Source organism: Periplaneta americana, chromosome 15 (assembly GCF_040183065.1).
Source record: "Periplaneta americana isolate PAMFEO1 chromosome 15, P.americana_PAMFEO1_priV1, whole genome shotgun sequence".
NCBI lineage: Eukaryota > Metazoa > Arthropoda > Insecta > Blattodea > Blattidae > Periplaneta > Periplaneta americana.
This window is the reverse complement of record NC_091131.1, coordinates 185,281,050-185,300,217: the sequence shown is the minus strand read 5'-3', so window position 1 is coordinate 185,300,217 and position 19,168 is coordinate 185,281,050. Positions and strand designations below refer to the sequence as shown.

Below are 19,168 nucleotides of genomic sequence, written 5' to 3'. Positions count from 1 at the left end.
AAAGCGTACTCGCGAGTATGCCCCTGAACGGAACCGAAGCCAGTACGTAATGAGCGCGCTCCGCCTCACCCATCCCCATCTGTATTGTACTCAATGTTTATGCGCAAACGAAGAGCAGTGGCGGACTGCCATTATCACTGTGTTGGTCGGCGTGTTCCACCTTTTCACAGTGTCTTCTAATCATGGACGTAGTACATTCAAGGATGAATAGGAAGATATATATTTTTTTTTGAGTTAGTGGGGAGAATGTGAAATTTTTAATTTGGTCGAAAATTCTTAATGGTGTGTTAAAATTCAACATGCGACGACAATACTCGACTCTTCACAAAGAATATCATACAATTACAGGCATGTTGGACATGTGAAAATAATTTATTTTGGGGCTATCTGTATGGCTGTGGTTATACATAATAATCAGTATATTACAATACGTTTACACTCAGTTCCGCATGACAAACATACAGTTTTTCGTTTAATTTTAGGTGAAATGCGTAGCCCTATAAATATTTTGATAAATATGAAACAAGAAAATACAAACACAAATCACACACGTGTCCTCAGTCTTAAACAAAAAAGCTTTTTGCTAGCTATAGTTTAGCTTGGAATATTGGAAAATCAATGAAGCCTTTTACATAAGCATCATTTGTAAATTCGTGCATACAGGACGTTACTAAAATACTGTGTCCAAAACAAAGTCAAAGTTTAAGAAAATTAAATTGTTTCCAATTACAGTTCAGAGAAGGGATTTCAAGACTGTAAATGTAATTGAATCTGAAGTCGAAACCACATAGAACAGAAGAGGTTGAATTTGCAATGACTTGTGTCAATAGTAACAGATGGGGCGCCAGCTTCATAGTATGTCAAAATAATATACAAACGTATGATATTTCTTATTCTTTTGATGTTGTTATTTGTAAACATAAGCAGACCGTTGCCGCGATCCCCCACTGATTGCTTCCATCTGATGATGTACGAGTCTCTTCCCCTTCTCTAGCCTTACAGCACCCTGTGTTCGGCGGGCAGCATCGAGAGCACGAATGACGATACGCTTTTCGGAGACCTCTGACCTATAGCATGAACAAGAGTCTCAGGTAACTGTAGTTCCTATTCCCCATTTTGATTTATACTGCCATTAATTTATTTATCTTAAAAAATTTTCAGAAAAATAGAGGAGAAACAAAGTATGTTTCAGAGAATACAAATATAATGGGAGAAGAGGATTGGACAAGATGCAATTAATCCAGTGCTTGATCCACTCACTCAAACATTATTGTACAAAGAACAGATGATACAGTAATTGAGAGCATATTCAAAGAATGGAGGACATCTGAATGGCAACGATTGTCCTTAGACTACCAGGCTCGAGGAAAGAGAGATTCAGAAACAATGCAGATAAATTGGAAATGACGTGAAGCGAGATAGACCACAGGGTGCCACTCTCAGCAAGATCGAAATAAACGAGAAGAGTATTTCTCATCTTGTTTGTGTAGTGAATACATATAACAATTAATATCAACATCTAGATTTTCACAGCAAGTGATGTACGATCCATTAATTCTATGCGTTGGTTGATAGAAGAACGATCTGCCTGCGCGGTAATGGTAGGAAAGTATTGTTTGTATTTAGTCAACTGTCCGAAGACAGATCTGAACCTCATAAATGATAACCAGGCTTCGAGACTTGGGACCCGATACAATAACTTTACTGTTGCATGTACTATGGTTGTTGACTCGCTGCAGCTAGTGAAAGGTAGAGATGTTCATTCATTCATTCATTCATTCATTCATTCATTCATTTATTTTATTCCATAGATCTTACATGAGCAATGAAGCTTTAAGATGTGGAACATGTCAACATTTTACAATATTACAATTACAATTTTTACAAATTTTTATAGTTTTACAATTTAGTAATTTTCTACAATTTTTACAATGTTGTACAATTTTTTTTTTTACATTTTGGCGAGATGTAGTGAGATGAAATGAGGTCCGAGGATTCGCCAAAATATTACCCGGCATTTGCCTTTTCGGTGGGGGAAACCTCGGAAAAACCCAACCAGGTAATCAAATCAAAGGGGGTAATCAAATCAAAGGTGTTGATGCCAAGGACTCGCCATAGACCATCCGGCTTCAGTCCCACGGCTGTGGAAAACCTCGGAAGAAACCAAAGTCCAAAGGGGGATCCAACCCAAGCCCGAACGCAGCTTCGGATCAGCAGCCCAGCGAGTCTGCCGACTGAGCTACATCGATGGCTCTACTAAAAGTATACAATACATAGCCAATCAGATTATTAAATTTACAAACGCAAACGATCATTCATAAGTTGAGCTATATTATAATACAAAACAATTTAATTAAATTTAAGGCATAAACAATTCAACCAGTTGTGATATACAGAAATTGATAATACATATCATGCAAACTACTTCAAATTACAAACACAAACAATTTATCAGTAGAGCTATATAGATTACTATTCAATTTAAAGCATATACAATTCATAGGCCAAAACTATACAAATATATACAATACAAAGTAGCATACTTTCATTAAGCTATACAAATTTGTGCAATTAATATCAAGTAGATTAATTCAATTTATAATCATAAACAATTCATCAGTTGAGCTATGCATATTACCATTCAATTTACAGTAGGTCTATATACAATTCATCACTAGAGCTACACAGACTAGTAATCATTTTAGGAACATATACAATTCATCAGCCAAACTATACAAACATATACAATTAAATTAGTTCAATTTATAAACTTATTTTCGTTAAGCTATACAATTCATATGAAGTAGATCAATTCAATTTATAAGCTTAAACAATTCATCAGTTGACCTATACAGTATACTATTCAATTTACAGTACATACAATTCATCAAAAAATACAATACATAGTAAACAGATTAAGTCACTATAAAAACATATTTTAGTTGAGCTATATAAAATTGTACATGTCATTTAAGTAGAGTAATTCAATTCACAAGCATAAACAATTCATCAATTGTGTAGAAGGTATGAGTATGTAGAAATTTGGTTAATTCTTTTCTGAACCTTTTCTCGTTGTTCTTCAAATCTTTAAGATAATTAGGCAGTGCATTGAAGACTGTTATACATGAATAGCGAACTCCTTTTTTAAAACAGCTTAGACTAACAGAGGGTAGATGAAGATCTGATTTATGTCTTGTATTAAAATGATGAATGTCTTGATTAGTACTGAATTTATCTTGGTTCTTAATATACAGCATCATTAGGGAAAGAATGTATTCACAAGGTAAAGTCAAGATTTCTAAGTTTCGGAAAATATTTTTACATGAGGTCCTTTTATGCACACCGGCCATTATTCTTATAGCTTTCTTTTGTAAAATAAAAACGTGTTTAGCTTCAGACGAGTTACCCCAGAATATTAATCCATATTTCATTACAGAGTGAAAATATGCAAAGTATGACATTTTGAGTAAGTTTATATCACCAATAGTAGATAAGGATCTTAATGCATAACAGGCAGAGCTCAATTTACGAGTAATACATTCTATATGCGTTTTCCAGTTCAAGTGATTATCCAATTCTAAACCAAGAAACTTTGTGCTTATAGATTCTTTGAGATGAGTTCCATTTAATCGAATACTGTAGGAAACCTGAGCACTATTGTGTGTACTAAATTTGACTGCACTGGTTTTATCAACATTAAGTGCTAGTTTATTTGCATGGAACCATTCATTCATTAGATTCAGCACTGTATTAGAAGTGTTTATAAAATGATCGTATTGTTTGCTTGAAATAATTACACTTGTATCATCTGCAAATAAAATTACATGGGATGAATTGTTTATGGTCAAGGCTAAATCATTAATATAAACTAGAAACAACAATGGACCTAAAATTGACCCCTGCGGAACACCATGTTTAATATTTCTAAATTCTGAATAAGTAACTTTAATGTGTTGAGGTAACAACGTTGCTATTAAGAATAGAGTACGGTAGTATGGGGAAACGCACACATATGGACATTCTGAAAGTAAATATACATTACACAATGACAATGTCAAAATAATGTGAAAAGCATTTATTCTCCTGTTTTATAAGCATTTTTGTTTAATTATACACAGTGTTAATGGTGGAAATAAACATGTAGCAATTTTAATTTCTTCATTTATCCTATTGGTCGTCTTTAGGAAGTGCAGTTACAGTACCGAATTGCAATGTACTACAAGATACATTTTCAGTGTTTCAAACGTAAATATTTTTCACTATCTGCCAAACACAGTTTGTACTGTGAAAAGCTGCGCTCTACGTCGCATGACGTGATAGGAGCAAAACGAAGAAACCTAACATCATTGCAATCTCTAAGAGACAATCCAGCATTGTTCTTTCTTCACCCACTCTTTTCAACACAGCTTCATTTCTTATTCTGTCTGTCCATTTCAACACTCCATTCTTCTACATATTCACATTTCAAATGCTTCTAGTCGCTTCTCTCCATATCAATCAATCAATTAATCAATCAATCTATCAATAAACCATGTTTGTCAGAATTGCAATAGCGTATTTAAAAAGAATGGTCAACAAAAACAAGCAGATTAAAATTCCAAGTTCATATGGCTATCAAAAAATTCATTAACACTTCCTTTATTATCCCGAGTTAACTCGGGTTGCTAACATGTGTCAAAATTTAATAATCCGAGTTAACTCGTTTGAGTCCCATTGTCTACTTCATAGTGATTTTTAAGTATGTAAGAAAATTAGTGATTCTGCAATATTAAATGATCTCTTTACGAAAATAAAAAAAAATATGACGCTTTTTTCACAAAACTGGTAAAATATATAGTAATATGATGAAAAGGATTATCTAAAAGCCATTTCGTTGTAATGTCCAATTTTTTTTCCCCATACAATTCTACTCTCCACGCAAAACACTTCACTAGTCTCATCCTTAGTTCTTCCTCCAGAGGGCCACAGAAGATGGTCCTTTTTCTGTTTGAAGCTTCCTTTGCCATTGCTATTCTTCTTTTGACTTCTTGGCAGCAGCTCAACATAATGTATAACATTCTGAAATATACCCTGAAATTATCATGTAGGCTAGTAGACTGATATTTCTAAATCACTTACATCATCTAAAAATTACATCTATGGCCTAGCAATGAAATAAAACAGTGCAAATGTTAACCTCCTGGGTCAAAATGCTAACCTTATTGAGTTGATCCTGGCCCCGTTGACGGTGTCGGGACCCAGATGTCGGCGCTGAGGCTGCCGGGGTTAGGATACAGCCTGTCGGCGTATCGGAAGCTGTTGCCCTTAACGATTCTTGGATGAAGATCTCAGGCGGGCAGGTTTGGGTCTTTGGCGGCGGAATACCACTTTTCAGCCCTTGACAATCTGGTACTCGTATCGAATCTTGGTTGAAGATCACAGGCGGGCAGATTTGGGTCTTTGGCGGCGGAATACGAATTTTCAGCCCTTGACAATCTGGTACTCGTATCGAATCTTGGTTGAAGATCTCAGGCGGGCTGGTTTGGGTCTTTGGCGGCGGAATACCACTTTTCAGCCCTTGACAAACTGGTACTTTTATCGAATCTTGGTTGAAGATGTCAGACGGGCAGGTTTGGGTGTCATGTATACTATTTGAGGAAGAGGAGAGGAAAAAGACAAAGTATAGTCAAAGACTGGCTTTCAAAACGAAAATGCTTCCACCATAACGACTTGTTGCAGCAGTTAAAATTTCACTCTTAACATTTTTCATAAGTAACTTCATATTAACATACTTTGAACTTTTAACAGTCATTTACCAGAACATTCCTTTTGGAAAGAACTTTTTAAGTTATTATTTGTTATTATTTATGTGCTAGTGTTCATCCTTCATCCCAAGTTAAACTGTGCCAGCCTTCAGTTCTCTGTTAGACTGTTGCTCCACGAAATACTTGGCTCCTACGAAAGACATTTCTTGTTTAGAAAACGTATAATTTGCGTTCTACGATTGTGAGATTCATGAAAATGACACTAATGGAAAAAGAAACTCAGAAAGTGCAGTTATGGCAACATTGTTTTCCTAGTTCGTAATACTGCCTCATAATAAAGCATATAAACAAATTTGTACATTGTTGAGGCGAAATGGCTGCTATAGAGGACAGAAAAGCTTGATTTTCATGTGAGATAGTCTTTCATTAATGTGCAATGACATTACTGAACAACGTTTGGTGCAGTTCCACCCAGCGTGTTTTACCAGTTACCCCTTTAAGTTGCAACACCAAGCCGTAGAAACAAAGGTTTTGTACATATTGAACCCTGAAGTTAGAGGCAGTGACAACAACACGATTATTTTTTTCGAATTTACAAGTGACTCCAAACCCTCACACTTTACTGAAACGAATTTTGTGAAAAACAAACAGCTGAAGACCGTAGTGTGAGTAGCGACGTCCTCCACGTCAGCGGATGATCCATCATTAGGGTGAGCCATAAGCCACGAGACAGCATCAGAGAAACACGAAGAGTAAGAAGATATAGCAAGCGGGTACATACCTGAAACACAAAGAAAAGAAAAACATCGTCACCACAGAGACCAATACAAACATGTGAACAACTACAAATAAAAAGCTCATGCAAGGATAACAGTTACAATGGCTACACTTGCATGCAGTAAGATAGAGAAATGCTAATGTTTATGCCACAAAAGACTGCAATCACATTTCGATAATCTTTTATTTTATTATGATACAACATTTTTCTTAATTATTAGTTCGATTCTAACGAAAATTAACAATAAAACAGTCAATTGTGGTGGATTTTTGTAATGGAAAAGTGCAGATCATGTCAGAGGAGTTACATTTGTTGGTCCTATGTTCTAGATTTACTAAATATTAAGGTGCCTTGGTGAAAGATAAAATTTTTAAGAAATGTTTTCGTAATCAAATCCAATCAAGTACCACGATATTCCTTCGACTGGCTTACTTAAAAACAGAAGTAAAGCTAACGCTATGAGTCCGGTTTCTTATATTTACGACATTTGAACATTTATCTACAATCAGTAACATACTAAAGTGAAACTTTCACATTTGCAATCGCAATTCGAGGGTGTTCAGGTAAAAGGAATTAAATCATTTTTTTTAAATAGTGAAGTTAAGTCCTATATGTGGTTGTGCAAAAACCAAAAGAATACTAACATTTGATGTATTTTATTTGTGTAGAAATTTATTTGCAATGAGGGCCCTTAGTTTAATTTTTTTCTGAAGAAAAAATAATTATGACATCTCTCTTTACCTAAACACCATTGAATTACTTCGCCCTCGTTTTTGATAAGAAATAACACAATATGTTGAGGCCTTTCCTATTAAAGAAAGGCAACATTTCGACCTAAAATATTTTCAATCTGATATTTCATAGCATAGTTGGTTTAGTAATAAACACAAAGGAACAAAATTAATTATGTTAAAACACTAAAATTAATATACAGGGTTAGTTAAAAGTCCCGCACCACCTAAATAACTTTTGAAGCATGTGGTTCAGTAACATGAAACTTGGTATGTGAGGATAACCATATGCTAAGAACTCAATAATAGTATTACCGAGTTTTTTCTACTCCCGGTTTAACCGGAAGTAACTCCAACTCTCTTATTTTAAATGGAACACCCAATATATATTTTTTATTTTTGAATAAAGCTCATTAAGAGCTTTTCAAAAACTACCCACACTTGATACTTCTGTACAAATTCAGTGTTGCTAAATAAAAATGGAAGTGGTGCAAGATATTCCTGAAGCCTGGTTAAATCATTCCTTAAATGGTTTCTATGATCGAGTGACACATTGTAAAGCAGTTGAGGGCTACCTATTTGGACACATAATTTAGAAGGTGAGCTAGCTTTGTTTTGTTTTTGTTAAAGGAGTATTTTATTATTTTAATATCCCATACACTTTTCTGTTTTCTTGACTTAGCAACACTGAATTTGTAAAGAAGTATCGAGTGTGGATAATGTTTGAAAAGCTCTTAATGAGCTTTATCCAAAAATAAAAATATATATTGGCTGTTCTATTTAAAATAAGAAAGTTGGAGTTACTTCCGGTTAAACCGGAAGTAGAAAAATCTCTGTAATAACATTATTGAGTTCTTAGTATATGGTTATCCTCACATAGCAAGTTTCATGTCATTGAATCATATGCTTCAAAAGTTATTTAGATGGTGCGGGACTTTTAACTGACCCTGTCTAATTGAAGCTATGAAATAAAATTGTTCAGGATGTAAACAGATTCATTATATTTGGGTAACAAATTAAATACAGACATGCCTTCATTACAGGATGTAGGCTACATTACAAAACACCCTAAGCAAATGCTGCATTATTCAAATTATATAAAATTTGAAACAAATAATGTCTCCTTAAAAAGTAAATGAGGACTTATGAGATCCTCGAAACCTTTTTATTTTTGGTAACTGATTTTTAGGTTAGGTAAGGTAGGAATTAAGGATCATTTAATTAAACACAATAAAATCAGTGGTTAAAAATGAATACGAATAATTTATAACACATGACAATAGAAACAGAATCACAACAATAGTTGAAGGCTTACTATTAAGTACCAAAAGAACCTACACACACTATATGACCCAAGATGTTAAAGGGTGTATAATAACAAATTGAACAAAACAAAAAACCCGCCAGAAAATTCCTCGACAACACCAACTCCAGTCAAAATAGACAAACAACAGAGTTTGTTTTATAATACACATAGTAACAGCACAGTATCTTCATAATATGATATATCATCACCTAAACCTTAATTCATTAAATGACACTTTTCTAGAGTCTATCTCAGGAACATATGGAACGAATTAATTTTTTTTTGTATATGCGTAAGATTTATAATCCCCTTTAAAATGGTGTCTTTGAAGATAGGGGTGCAATTTGAAACTCAAAAGTGGGGTGGAGCTAAAGAGATGGAACAAAAAATTCAGTCAGCAATGATTTTGAACTTCCTTCTCAAAAACTAAATCGATTTTTTTTCTCTCAGAATTGCGTTCTTTGCACTTCTGAAATTATTTAAGATGAGACGTTTTGAAATGAACACACGGTATGATATGGTCATGTATGATATATATTACAATACTAGAATGGAAAGTTGTCAAACGAGGTCGCAGGCCGAATTTGATAACCAGTCGAGTATTGTAATATTATGGCACGATAAATGTAACTTATAGTACAACTTTTTACACACTTTCATAAAAATTTACTTTTTATAAAAATAATTATATTATTTTTATTAGTTTTCAACATGTTTTTTTTTTGTAGAGAGAAGATTGTATTATTATTAGTTAGCGATTCGATTATCTTTGTTTTATTAGTTTTGAACAATATAGGTTTTTGTTGATATCAGAAGAACAGCATTAGTAGTAGAAATAAACAAACATTGTTAAAATGAGTTCAAACGAGAATTTAGATATTGAAAATGCTGCAAATTCTGAAACTGAATATTTAGCACCATTGTTGTTAATGTTAATAATAAAGTAAATTTCTTCCAATTCAATTTAATGTATGGTTCACGTTACGCATCCAGTTAGGTAATAGCAGTATCATTACCTAACTATTTGCGTAACAGCAGTATCATTACCTAACTAGTTGCGTAATGGCAGTATCATTATCTAACTAGTTGCGTAATAGCAGTGTCATTACCTAACTAGTTGCGTAATAGCAGTATCATTACCTAACTAGTTGCGTAATAGCAGTATCATTACCCAACTAGTTGCGTAATAGCAGTATCATTATATAACTAGTTGCGTAACAGCGGTACCATTACCTAACTAGTTGCGTAATAGCAGTATCATTACCTAACTAGTTGCGTAATAGCAGCATCATTACCCAACTAGTTGCGTAATAGCAGTATCATTACCTAACTAGTTGCGTAGTAGCGGTATCATTACCTAACTAGTTGCGTAATAGCGGTATCATTACCTAAATAGTTGCGTAATAGCAGTATCATTACTTAAATAGTTGCGTAGTAGCAGTATCATTACTTAACTAGTTGCGTAATAGCAGTATCATTACCTAACTAGGTGCGTAATAGCAGCATCATTACCTAACTAGTTGCGAAATAGCAGTATCATTACCTAACTAGTTGCGAATAGCAGTATCATTACCTAACTAGTTGCGTAATAGCGGTATTATTACCTAACCAGTTGCATGATGAATGTGTTTACAACATTTTTATTAGTGATGTAAAGTCCACATTACATAAGCAAATTGGATAAACACTATTATATATATGTTATTGTGTTAGTGTAGTTGTATTATGGTCTAATAAAGCTAGAAAAAATATTTTGTACAATGCTGCTACTATTATTTTGTATATTACGGCATATATATATATATATATATATATATATATATATATATATATATATATATATATATATATATATATACAACCCTTGATTCTTCTGTGCATAGTTACTAAAGTTTGAAAGACACTTAAAACAAAACAACGTAGATATAATTTCAATAGTATTCGTGCTATCTGTTGTGATGCTTGCGGACCACAGTGTGCGTTTCCGTGTTGTGGAAGTGAAAGATTTGATTCGTAGTCTTTGGTCAAAGTGGGCAGGAACACAAAGGTTAAGGTGCAGAGCAGCCTGCTGGGCTCCTTTCATCTGCGTTGCCCCGGTGATTAAAGCTGCATTCTGAATTAACTTTTTACCCTTTTGTAAGGTATTAACTGCCAACCTTTGCAAGCTGAAAGTTCCTAACACTTGAACATAATACAAAAGGGGTATAAAAAAGGCGTTATTTGACAAAGCTATCTGTTTATTAGACGTCGTGGGTGTACAGTGAGTTCTGGAATACCGAGGTCTGGACATCGATAAAAGATGAAGTTGACCAGAAGGGTGTATAATTGAAGATACTGTTCAGGTTTCGTTTTTAGAACCTTTGATCCCTTCAGTCCCTTCTTCTTTTTCTTCTTCTTTTCTTTTTCTTCCTTTCCTTTCCCTCGTCTCTCTTTTTTCTCAACTACTTTTCTCTTTCTTCTTCTGCAACACTTCCACTCTCCATCCTATGCTTTTCTTTTCTTATAGTTCTTATTTGAATCATTTAAAGATTTACTCTGATTGCTGCAACACGCATCACCTGTTAACGTAATACTCAGCGGTGGATCGCGTGAAGTATTGAAACACGAAACGTGAAGTAATTAAGCTGGCCAAGAAGATACAGTTTTCTGCAAATGTTATTTTTATGAATAATGACAATGAAACAAAACAAATTTTGTGCGGGATCTTGCGTATTTGCTTGTTTTCCGCACAGAACCAATATGTGGTAAGTGTGAAATACCACATTCAGTATTCCCAACGTTACACACATAACAATTTCCCTCTTCTTACCGCTTAAGCGCGACATTCATTTTACTGCTTTAGGCTTTTAACATATTATTTTTAGAGACGTTTAACATAGTAATAATTATAAATTGGAAACTTACCACTGCAATTTCACCTAAATTGCAATGTTAATTATTGTTTTTAAATATTTGCAAAAATTAAGTAAACTCTACTACTCCACGAAACTTATGCATTCCTGATACAAGTAACATTAAGGAAGCCGTGACAAAATCAACAAGATTCCAGATGCCGATGTTATTACTGCAATATGTTATATAAATAATATTGTTAAAATATTAAAATGAAAAATAAATCATTACATAACCTTACCGTTTGTTTTAAGTTCGCATTTATAGACTGGGGAAAAAAAAGACAGACGTATATCACGGCCTGTTGGAGTATAGTAAACACAGAAAACATTTTATAGCAACAATGTTGAAGATAGATATTTTTGTTTTGCAAATTTGCCGTAATTGAACAGAAACGAAGATGGAGATTTCATTGCAACTAATTATAAATTCGTCTTTCATGTATGTAATAAACGATCTTCGCACAAAATAATGTACGATACACGAGCGGTATGTTTGTTTTCATGTTCTCGGAAATTAAAAAAGCTCAACTACGTTTCGCTTTTTCAATCTTTTCCTCGAACATGAAAACGTCAACATACCGCTCTTGTAACGTATATTACTATTACATATTGCATATGTATAAAGTTAGAATTGGAAAATGAAATACAATTAAAAAGAAATAACTTACTCTAATAATATTTTGAGGATTCAGTTTTGTCGGAATAAAAGCGCCTTTTTCTCAGACGTAATATTTTTACTTAATGTGTTTTGTTTGTAAACCGACGATATTATTACGTTACTACTACTTACTACTACCCACCACCACCACCACCACCACCACCACCAGTATTATTATTCCTATTATTATAAAAAATAAAATAAAAAATTATTCTATTAAAACGAATCTTTTCATAATGTCGCAGAACGTGCTAGTAAAATTTTGTAGCATAATAAGCACCTAACGGTTTTCCCCTTCTTCACAACAAAAGAATTCATTTTCCCATTCTTTGTGGAAATAATACTTTTCGACTTTTTTACTTCAGGAGTTTCCTCAGAGAGCGACTTTTTTTAGTGAAATCCACCGCTGTACCTCAACCGGTCGGACAGGTTCACCGTGTAAGCAGCTAGGGGTGTGGAGGGAGGGAGATCACGTCATTCCGTTCGACTCCGTTCGACATGTACTACTGATGCCCACGTCTGATTTAACCAACATCACTTTACCAACTTCTAGATTATGATACAGTCAGGTTCTATTTAGTGGAATTATACTAATTACTCTCCATGAGATTACTCGACATTCGCCTTATCATTAGAGATAACGCCGCAAAATCCCCAGACAGGTAAATGAAACATCTATTTTTTGCAACCACCGATTCGCTAAATATGATTTTTCACTGACAAAAGCAAACATTTTACGTTTCAAGTTATTCTAGGTGAAAATACTGTCAGTTAAACTGTCAAAATAACAAATTTTGTGCATATGCGAAAATTTGTATATACGCGAAATTTTGTATATGCATGCAAAATATAATACTTATCCGAAATGTTGTATGCATACGAAATTTTGTGTACGCGAAATGTTGTAAAGCCTGTAGGGAAGTTTATTATATATATGAAAAATGTAATACTTATCCGAAATGTCGTATGCATACGAAATTTTGTGTACGCGAAATGTTGTAAAGCCTATAGGGAAGATTTGTATATATATATATATATATATATATATATATATATATATATATATATATATATATATATGAAAAATGTAATACTTATCCGAAATGTCGTATGCATACGAAATTTTGTGTACGCGAAATGTTGTAAAGCCTATAGGGAAGTTTTGTATATATATGAAAAATGTAATACTTATCCGAAATGTCGTATGCATACGAAATTTTGTGTACGCGAAATGTTGTAAAGCCTATAGGGAAGTTTTGTATATATATGAAAAATGTAATACTTATCCGAAATGTCGTATGTATGCGAAATTTTGTGTACGTGAAATGTTGTTTAGCCTATAGGGAAATTTTATATAGGCCTATATATGCAAAATGCAATACTTATCCGAAATGTTGTATGCATACAAATTTTGTGTACGCGAAATGTTGTCAAGCCTATAGGGAAGTTTTGTACACATATGCAAAATGAAATACTTATCCAAAATGTTATATGCATGCGAAATTTTGTGTACGCGAAATGTTACATACGCGAAATTTTGTATATAGCGAAATTATATATATATATATATATATATGCCAAATTTAATACTTATCCGAAATGTTGTACGCAATGCGAAAATTTGTGTACGCGAAATTTTGTAGATATGGAAATTATATATATGCCAAATTTAATACTAATCCGAAAATTTGTGTTCGCAAAATGTTGTATATTTTATATACGAAATGTATCGGGCTTATAACGAAATTATGTAGGCCTATATACCCGAAATCTATGTAAGAGAATTTTTGTGTACGCGAAATTTTGTAGGCCTACATAGGGAAATTTTGTATATATATGAAAAACGTAATACCTTTCCGAAATGTTGTATGCATGCGAAATTTTGTATGTACGCGAAATTTTGTATAGCCTATATGGGAAATGTATATAAGGGAAATGTTGTATGTTCACGAAATTTGTACATACGCGAAGATTTGTAAGTACGCGAAATGTTGTTTATAAGTGATATTTTGTATATACGCGAAACTGTGTACGTAGGCGAATTTGTTATTTAAGCGAAATAATTAGGTGCGAAGATTTATTATGTACGCAGAATTTTTTACATACACGAAATTTTACCTATACGCGAAATTTTGTACCTACGCAAAATTTTGTACATATGTGAAATTTTGTCTGTACGAGAAATTTTGTTATATAGGCGAAATTAACAAAATAAAAAGTATTATAACTTAAGCTTTTTATATTCTCAATAAATAATAATTTTAAATGATTTCTTAAAATAAGGAGCATTAATAAATTAAATGTTTGGAAATTTAACTCTTATCTTCGGAGAGCGGAAAAAAAAAAAGACGATCCACACATATCCATGACAACGTGACATACTGGAGCCCTTCTCTTGTTTTAAAGTCGAGCACCGCGAAAGGTCTGCAAGGCCGTGTGAGATCAGATGTGCCCCTGCTGCGGTCGCAATAATTAACTTTTCGGGCGAGTGAGCTAATTGCCTAAGAGTCACAAGAGAAGGAGAGAGCCGGATCTCCATGGCAACGGGCCAACGATGTTGCTCTTATGTCTTTTTCTGTATTTATAGAAAAAAATTTACACTTGGTAGCTGTTAGACGGGCCATTATGAAATCCTCGCTTAGCGAGGAGAGAGCTGGCTTGTGTGGGCTGTATGAATTGGCTAACTGAAGGCAGCTTGTTAGTAGTGACTAATGACAGTTTTATTATTAATGGGCCTATTCACTGTGGGCTAAAGCAGGGAGATGCACTATCACCTTTACTTTTTAACTTCGCTCTAGAATATGCCATTAGGAAAGTCCAGGATAACAGAGAGGGTTTGGAAATGAACGGGTTACATCAGCTGCTTGTCTATGCGGATGACGTGAATATGTTAGGAGAAAATCCACAAACAATTAGGGAAAACACGGGAATTTTAATTGAACCAAGTAAAGAAATAAGTTTGGAAGTAAATCCCGAAAAGACAAAGTATATGATTATGTCTCGTGACAAGAATATTGTACGAAATTAAATTATAAAAATTGGAAATTTATCCTTTCAAGAGGTGGAAAAATTCAAATAAATGGGAGCAACAGTAACAAATATAAATTACATTCGGGAGAAAATTAAACACAGAATAATATGGGAAATGCCTGTTATTATTCGGTTGAGAAGCTTTTATCATCCAGTCTGCTCTCAAAAAATCTGAAAGTTAGAATTTATAAAACAATTATATTACCGGTTGTTCTGTATGGTTGTGAAACTTGGACTCTCACTTTGAGAGAGGAGTATAGGTTAAGGATGTTTGAGAATAAGGTGCTTAGCAAAATATTTGGGGCTAAGAGGGATGAAGTTACAGGAGAATGGAGAAAGTTACACAACGCAGAACTGCACGCATTGTATCCTTCACCTGACATAATTAGGAACATTAAATCTAGACATTTGAGATGGGCAGGGCATGTAGCACGTATGGGCGAATCCAGAAATGCATATAGAGTGTTAGTTGGAAGACCGGAGGGAAAAAGACCTTTGGGGAGAACGAGACGTATATGGGAAGATAATGTTAAAATGGATTTGAGGGAGGTGGGATATGATGGTAGGGACTGGATCAATCTTGCTCAGGATAGGGATCAATGGCGGGCTTATGTGAGGGCGGAAATGAACCTCCGGGTTCCTTAAAAGCCAGTAAGTAAGTAAATAAGTAAGTATATAAACAGGTTCATTATATGTGGGTAAGAAATTAAATACGGACACAGGATCATTACAGGACATAAATTGCGAAATACCGACAGTTAATGCTGCATTATTCAAATTAAATAAAATGTGGAAACAAATATTGTCTATAAAAATTGCTTAGTCTTACGTTAAAAAAGTGTAAAATTGTTACAAAAGGAATATACTTTCGACAGACGGCCCGTTTCAACGCTATGTCACGTCATCTTCAGTGTCTCTTGAACCACTGGTGATCTTGACTTTATGATGTGCATTTGTCGATGGTAGGGGTGGGGGTGTGTTGTTCTTATGGTGGGGGCTGGCTGTTTGTTTGTTATGATGTATTATGACGTCGAATAATGTGTGTATTGAACTGTAATTGTGTGTTAACTGTATATTGTGGGCATACTATTGTGTTCTTATATATTTCGTACTGTTCTAGGATGTTTAATTGTGAACTTTCTGGTGTGATGTGTAAAATTTCCATATCTGTTTCTATATTATTGTAGTCATGATTATTGTTGATAATGTGGTCTACATAATTTGATGTGATGTAGGGTTTGGTTATAGCTTTAATATGTTCATTATATCTCGTGTGAAAGGATTTTCCTGTCTGTCCTATGTAAAAATGTGTTCAACTATTGGATTTTAATTTGTAAACTCCAGTTGAATTATATTTCTTTGAATGTTTAATGTGATTATTTAGGTATTTCTGTGTATACTATCTTGTATTTTAGTTTTCTGAATGAAGTTGCAATTTTGTGAGTATTGGTATTGTGATATGTTAATGTTATGTATTTATTCTCGCGTCGTGTTTGTCTTGGTTTGTTCTGTTTTTGTTTTGCCTTTCTTTATTAGTGTGTCTATTATATCAGGGTTATATTCATTGTCTTGTGCTATATACTTTTATCGTGTTTAATTCTTCAGTGTAGTTGTCATTGTTCATTAGTATATTAATTAATCTGTGTGTCATTGTACGGAAAGCTGCATGTTTATGCTGTATGGGATGATGTGATGAATTGTGTATGTGTGTTGTGGTTGTAGTGGGTTTCCTGTATATTTTGAATTCGTGTCTGTTATTTGTTTTGGTTATGGTGATGTCTAAGAAGTTTATAGCTTGGTTATGTTCCATTTCTATTGTATACTTTAATTTGGGATGTATTTTGTTGAGTTGTTGATGTAGGTTTTCTATTTGTCTTTTGTTTCCATTATATAGGACTATTATGTCATCTACATATCGATGGCAGTACATTATTTTCTCCGCGTGTTTGTTGTTGTCAGTGTTTAGTATGTGTGTTTGTTCTATGTTGTGAATAAATATTTCAGCTAATATACTTGATATAGGTGAACCCATTGGTAATCCTTCAGTTTGCGTATAATATTTATTGTTATGAGTGAAATAATTTTGTTTAGTGATAATCTCTGTAATGTGTATAATTTCGTCAATGTGAGTCTGTGGTATGTTATTTTTGATACGCATTTTTCGAAGTATTTCAAGTGTTTCTGTTACTGAAGATGACGTGACATAGCGTTGAAACAGGCCGTCAGTCGAAAGTATATGCCTTTTTTAAACAATTTTACACTTTTTTAACGTAAGACTAAAAATTTTATGGTTTTAACAAAGTGTTAACGAGAACTTTAATCAATAAATATTGTCTCCTTAAAAAGTAAATGAGGACTTATAAAATTCTTGATTTTTGTTTTTGGTAACTGATTTTTAGGTTAGATAAGGTAGAAATTAAGGATCATTTAATTAAATACAATAAAATCAGTGGTTAAAAATGAATACAAATAATTTATAACACATTACAATAGAAACAGAATCACAACAATAGTTGAAGGTTTACTGTTAAGTACCAAAAGATCCTACACACACTATATCACCCAAGATGTTAAACGGTGCATAATAATAAATTGAACAAAAAAAAAAAACAGAAACAAAAACAAAAAATCCGCGAGAAAACTCCTCGACAACACCAACTCCATTCACACCTGACAAACAACAGAGATTGTTTTCTAATACACACAGTAATAGCACAGTATCTTCATACTATAGTATAATATCACGTAAGCCATAATTAATTAATTGATACTTTACTGAGTCTATCTCAGAAACTGTTGGAACGAATTAAATTTTTCTTGGTATATAGATAGGGTTTATCATCCCCTTTAAAATGGTGTCCTTCTAGATAGGGGTGCAATTTGAAACTCAAAAGTGGGGTGGAGGTAAAGGGGTGGAATACAAAATTCAATCAGCAATGGTATTGAACTTCCCTCTCAAAAACTAAATCGAGATTTTTATTTTTCTCAAAACTGTGTTCCTTGCACTTCTAAAATAATTCAAGTTGGGAAGATTTGAAATGAGCACGCGGTATGATATGGTCATGTATGATATACAATACTAGTTTGGAAACTTGTCAAACGAGGTAGCAGGCCGAATTTGATAACCAGTCGAGTATTGTAATATTATGGTACGGTAAATGTATAGTACAACATTTTATTCACTTTGATAAAAATTTACTTTTTATAAAAATAATTACATTGTTTTTATTAGTTTTGAACATGTTTTTTTTTGTGGAGAAACGATTGTATTATTATTATTAGTTTCTTTCTGCGAGAAGCGTTTCGATTATCTTTGTTTTATTAGTTTTGAACAATTTAGGTTTTTGTTGATATCAGAAGAACAGCGTTAGTAGGAGAAATAAACAAGAATTGTTAAAATGAGTTCAAACGACGATTTGGATATTGAAAATACTGCAAATTCTGAAATTGAATATTTAGCATCATTGTTGTTAATGTTAATAATAAAGTAATTCCCTTTCAATTCAATTTAATGTATGGTTCACGTTACGCAACCAGTTAGGTAATTGCAGTATCATTACCAAACTAGTTGCGTAATAGCAGTAGCATTACCTAACTAGTTGCGTAATAACAGTATCATTACCTAACTAGTTGCGTAATAGCAGTATCATTACTTAACCAGTTGCGTAATAGCGGTATCATTACCTTACTAATTGCGTAATATCAGTATTATTTCCTAGCTACTTGTGTAATAGCAGTATCATTACTTAACCAGTTGCGTAATAGCACCATCATTACCCAACTAGTTGCGTAATAGCAGTATCATTACCTAACCAGTTGCGTAATAGTGGTATCATTACCTAACTAGTTGCATAATAGCGGTATCATTACCGAACTAATTGCGTAATAGCAGTATCATTACCTAACTAGTTGCGTAATAGGAGTATCATTACCTAACTAGTTGCGTAATAGCAGCATCATTACCCAACTAGTTGCGCAATAGCAGCATCATTACCTTATTAGTTGCGTAATAGGAGTATCATTACCT

At 33.5% G+C, this 19,168-nt stretch overlaps 2 protein-coding genes across 3 annotated transcripts in view; one reads left to right on the top strand and one right to left on the bottom strand.

Annotated features, from left to right (window-relative positions):
- LOC138715580 (uncharacterized) overlaps nt 1-19,168 on the bottom strand; it is a 387,038-nt gene that overhangs the window by 218,883 nt on the left and 148,987 nt on the right. The window contains exons 3-4 of one of the 2 annotated variants that reach the window (XM_069848654.1): nt 5,198-5,627; nt 4,071-5,058 (exon numbers count right to left, since the gene is read on the bottom strand). The exons of the other annotated variant lie outside the window; for it this stretch is intronic. Of the exons in view, the coding sequence (XP_069704755.1) occupies nt 4,855-5,058; nt 5,198-5,627 (634 nt within the window). The 3' untranslated portion in view covers nt 4,071-4,854. Of the gene's footprint in view, nt 1-4,070; nt 5,059-5,197; nt 5,628-19,168 lie in introns of those variants that run through there. 2 annotated transcript variants of the gene reach the window in all.
- The window catches only part of LOC138715581 (cilia- and flagella-associated protein 58-like), a 71,630-nt gene that overhangs the window by 31,146 nt on the left and 21,316 nt on the right, over nt 1-19,168 (top strand). The gene's annotated exons all lie outside the window — the stretch shown is intronic.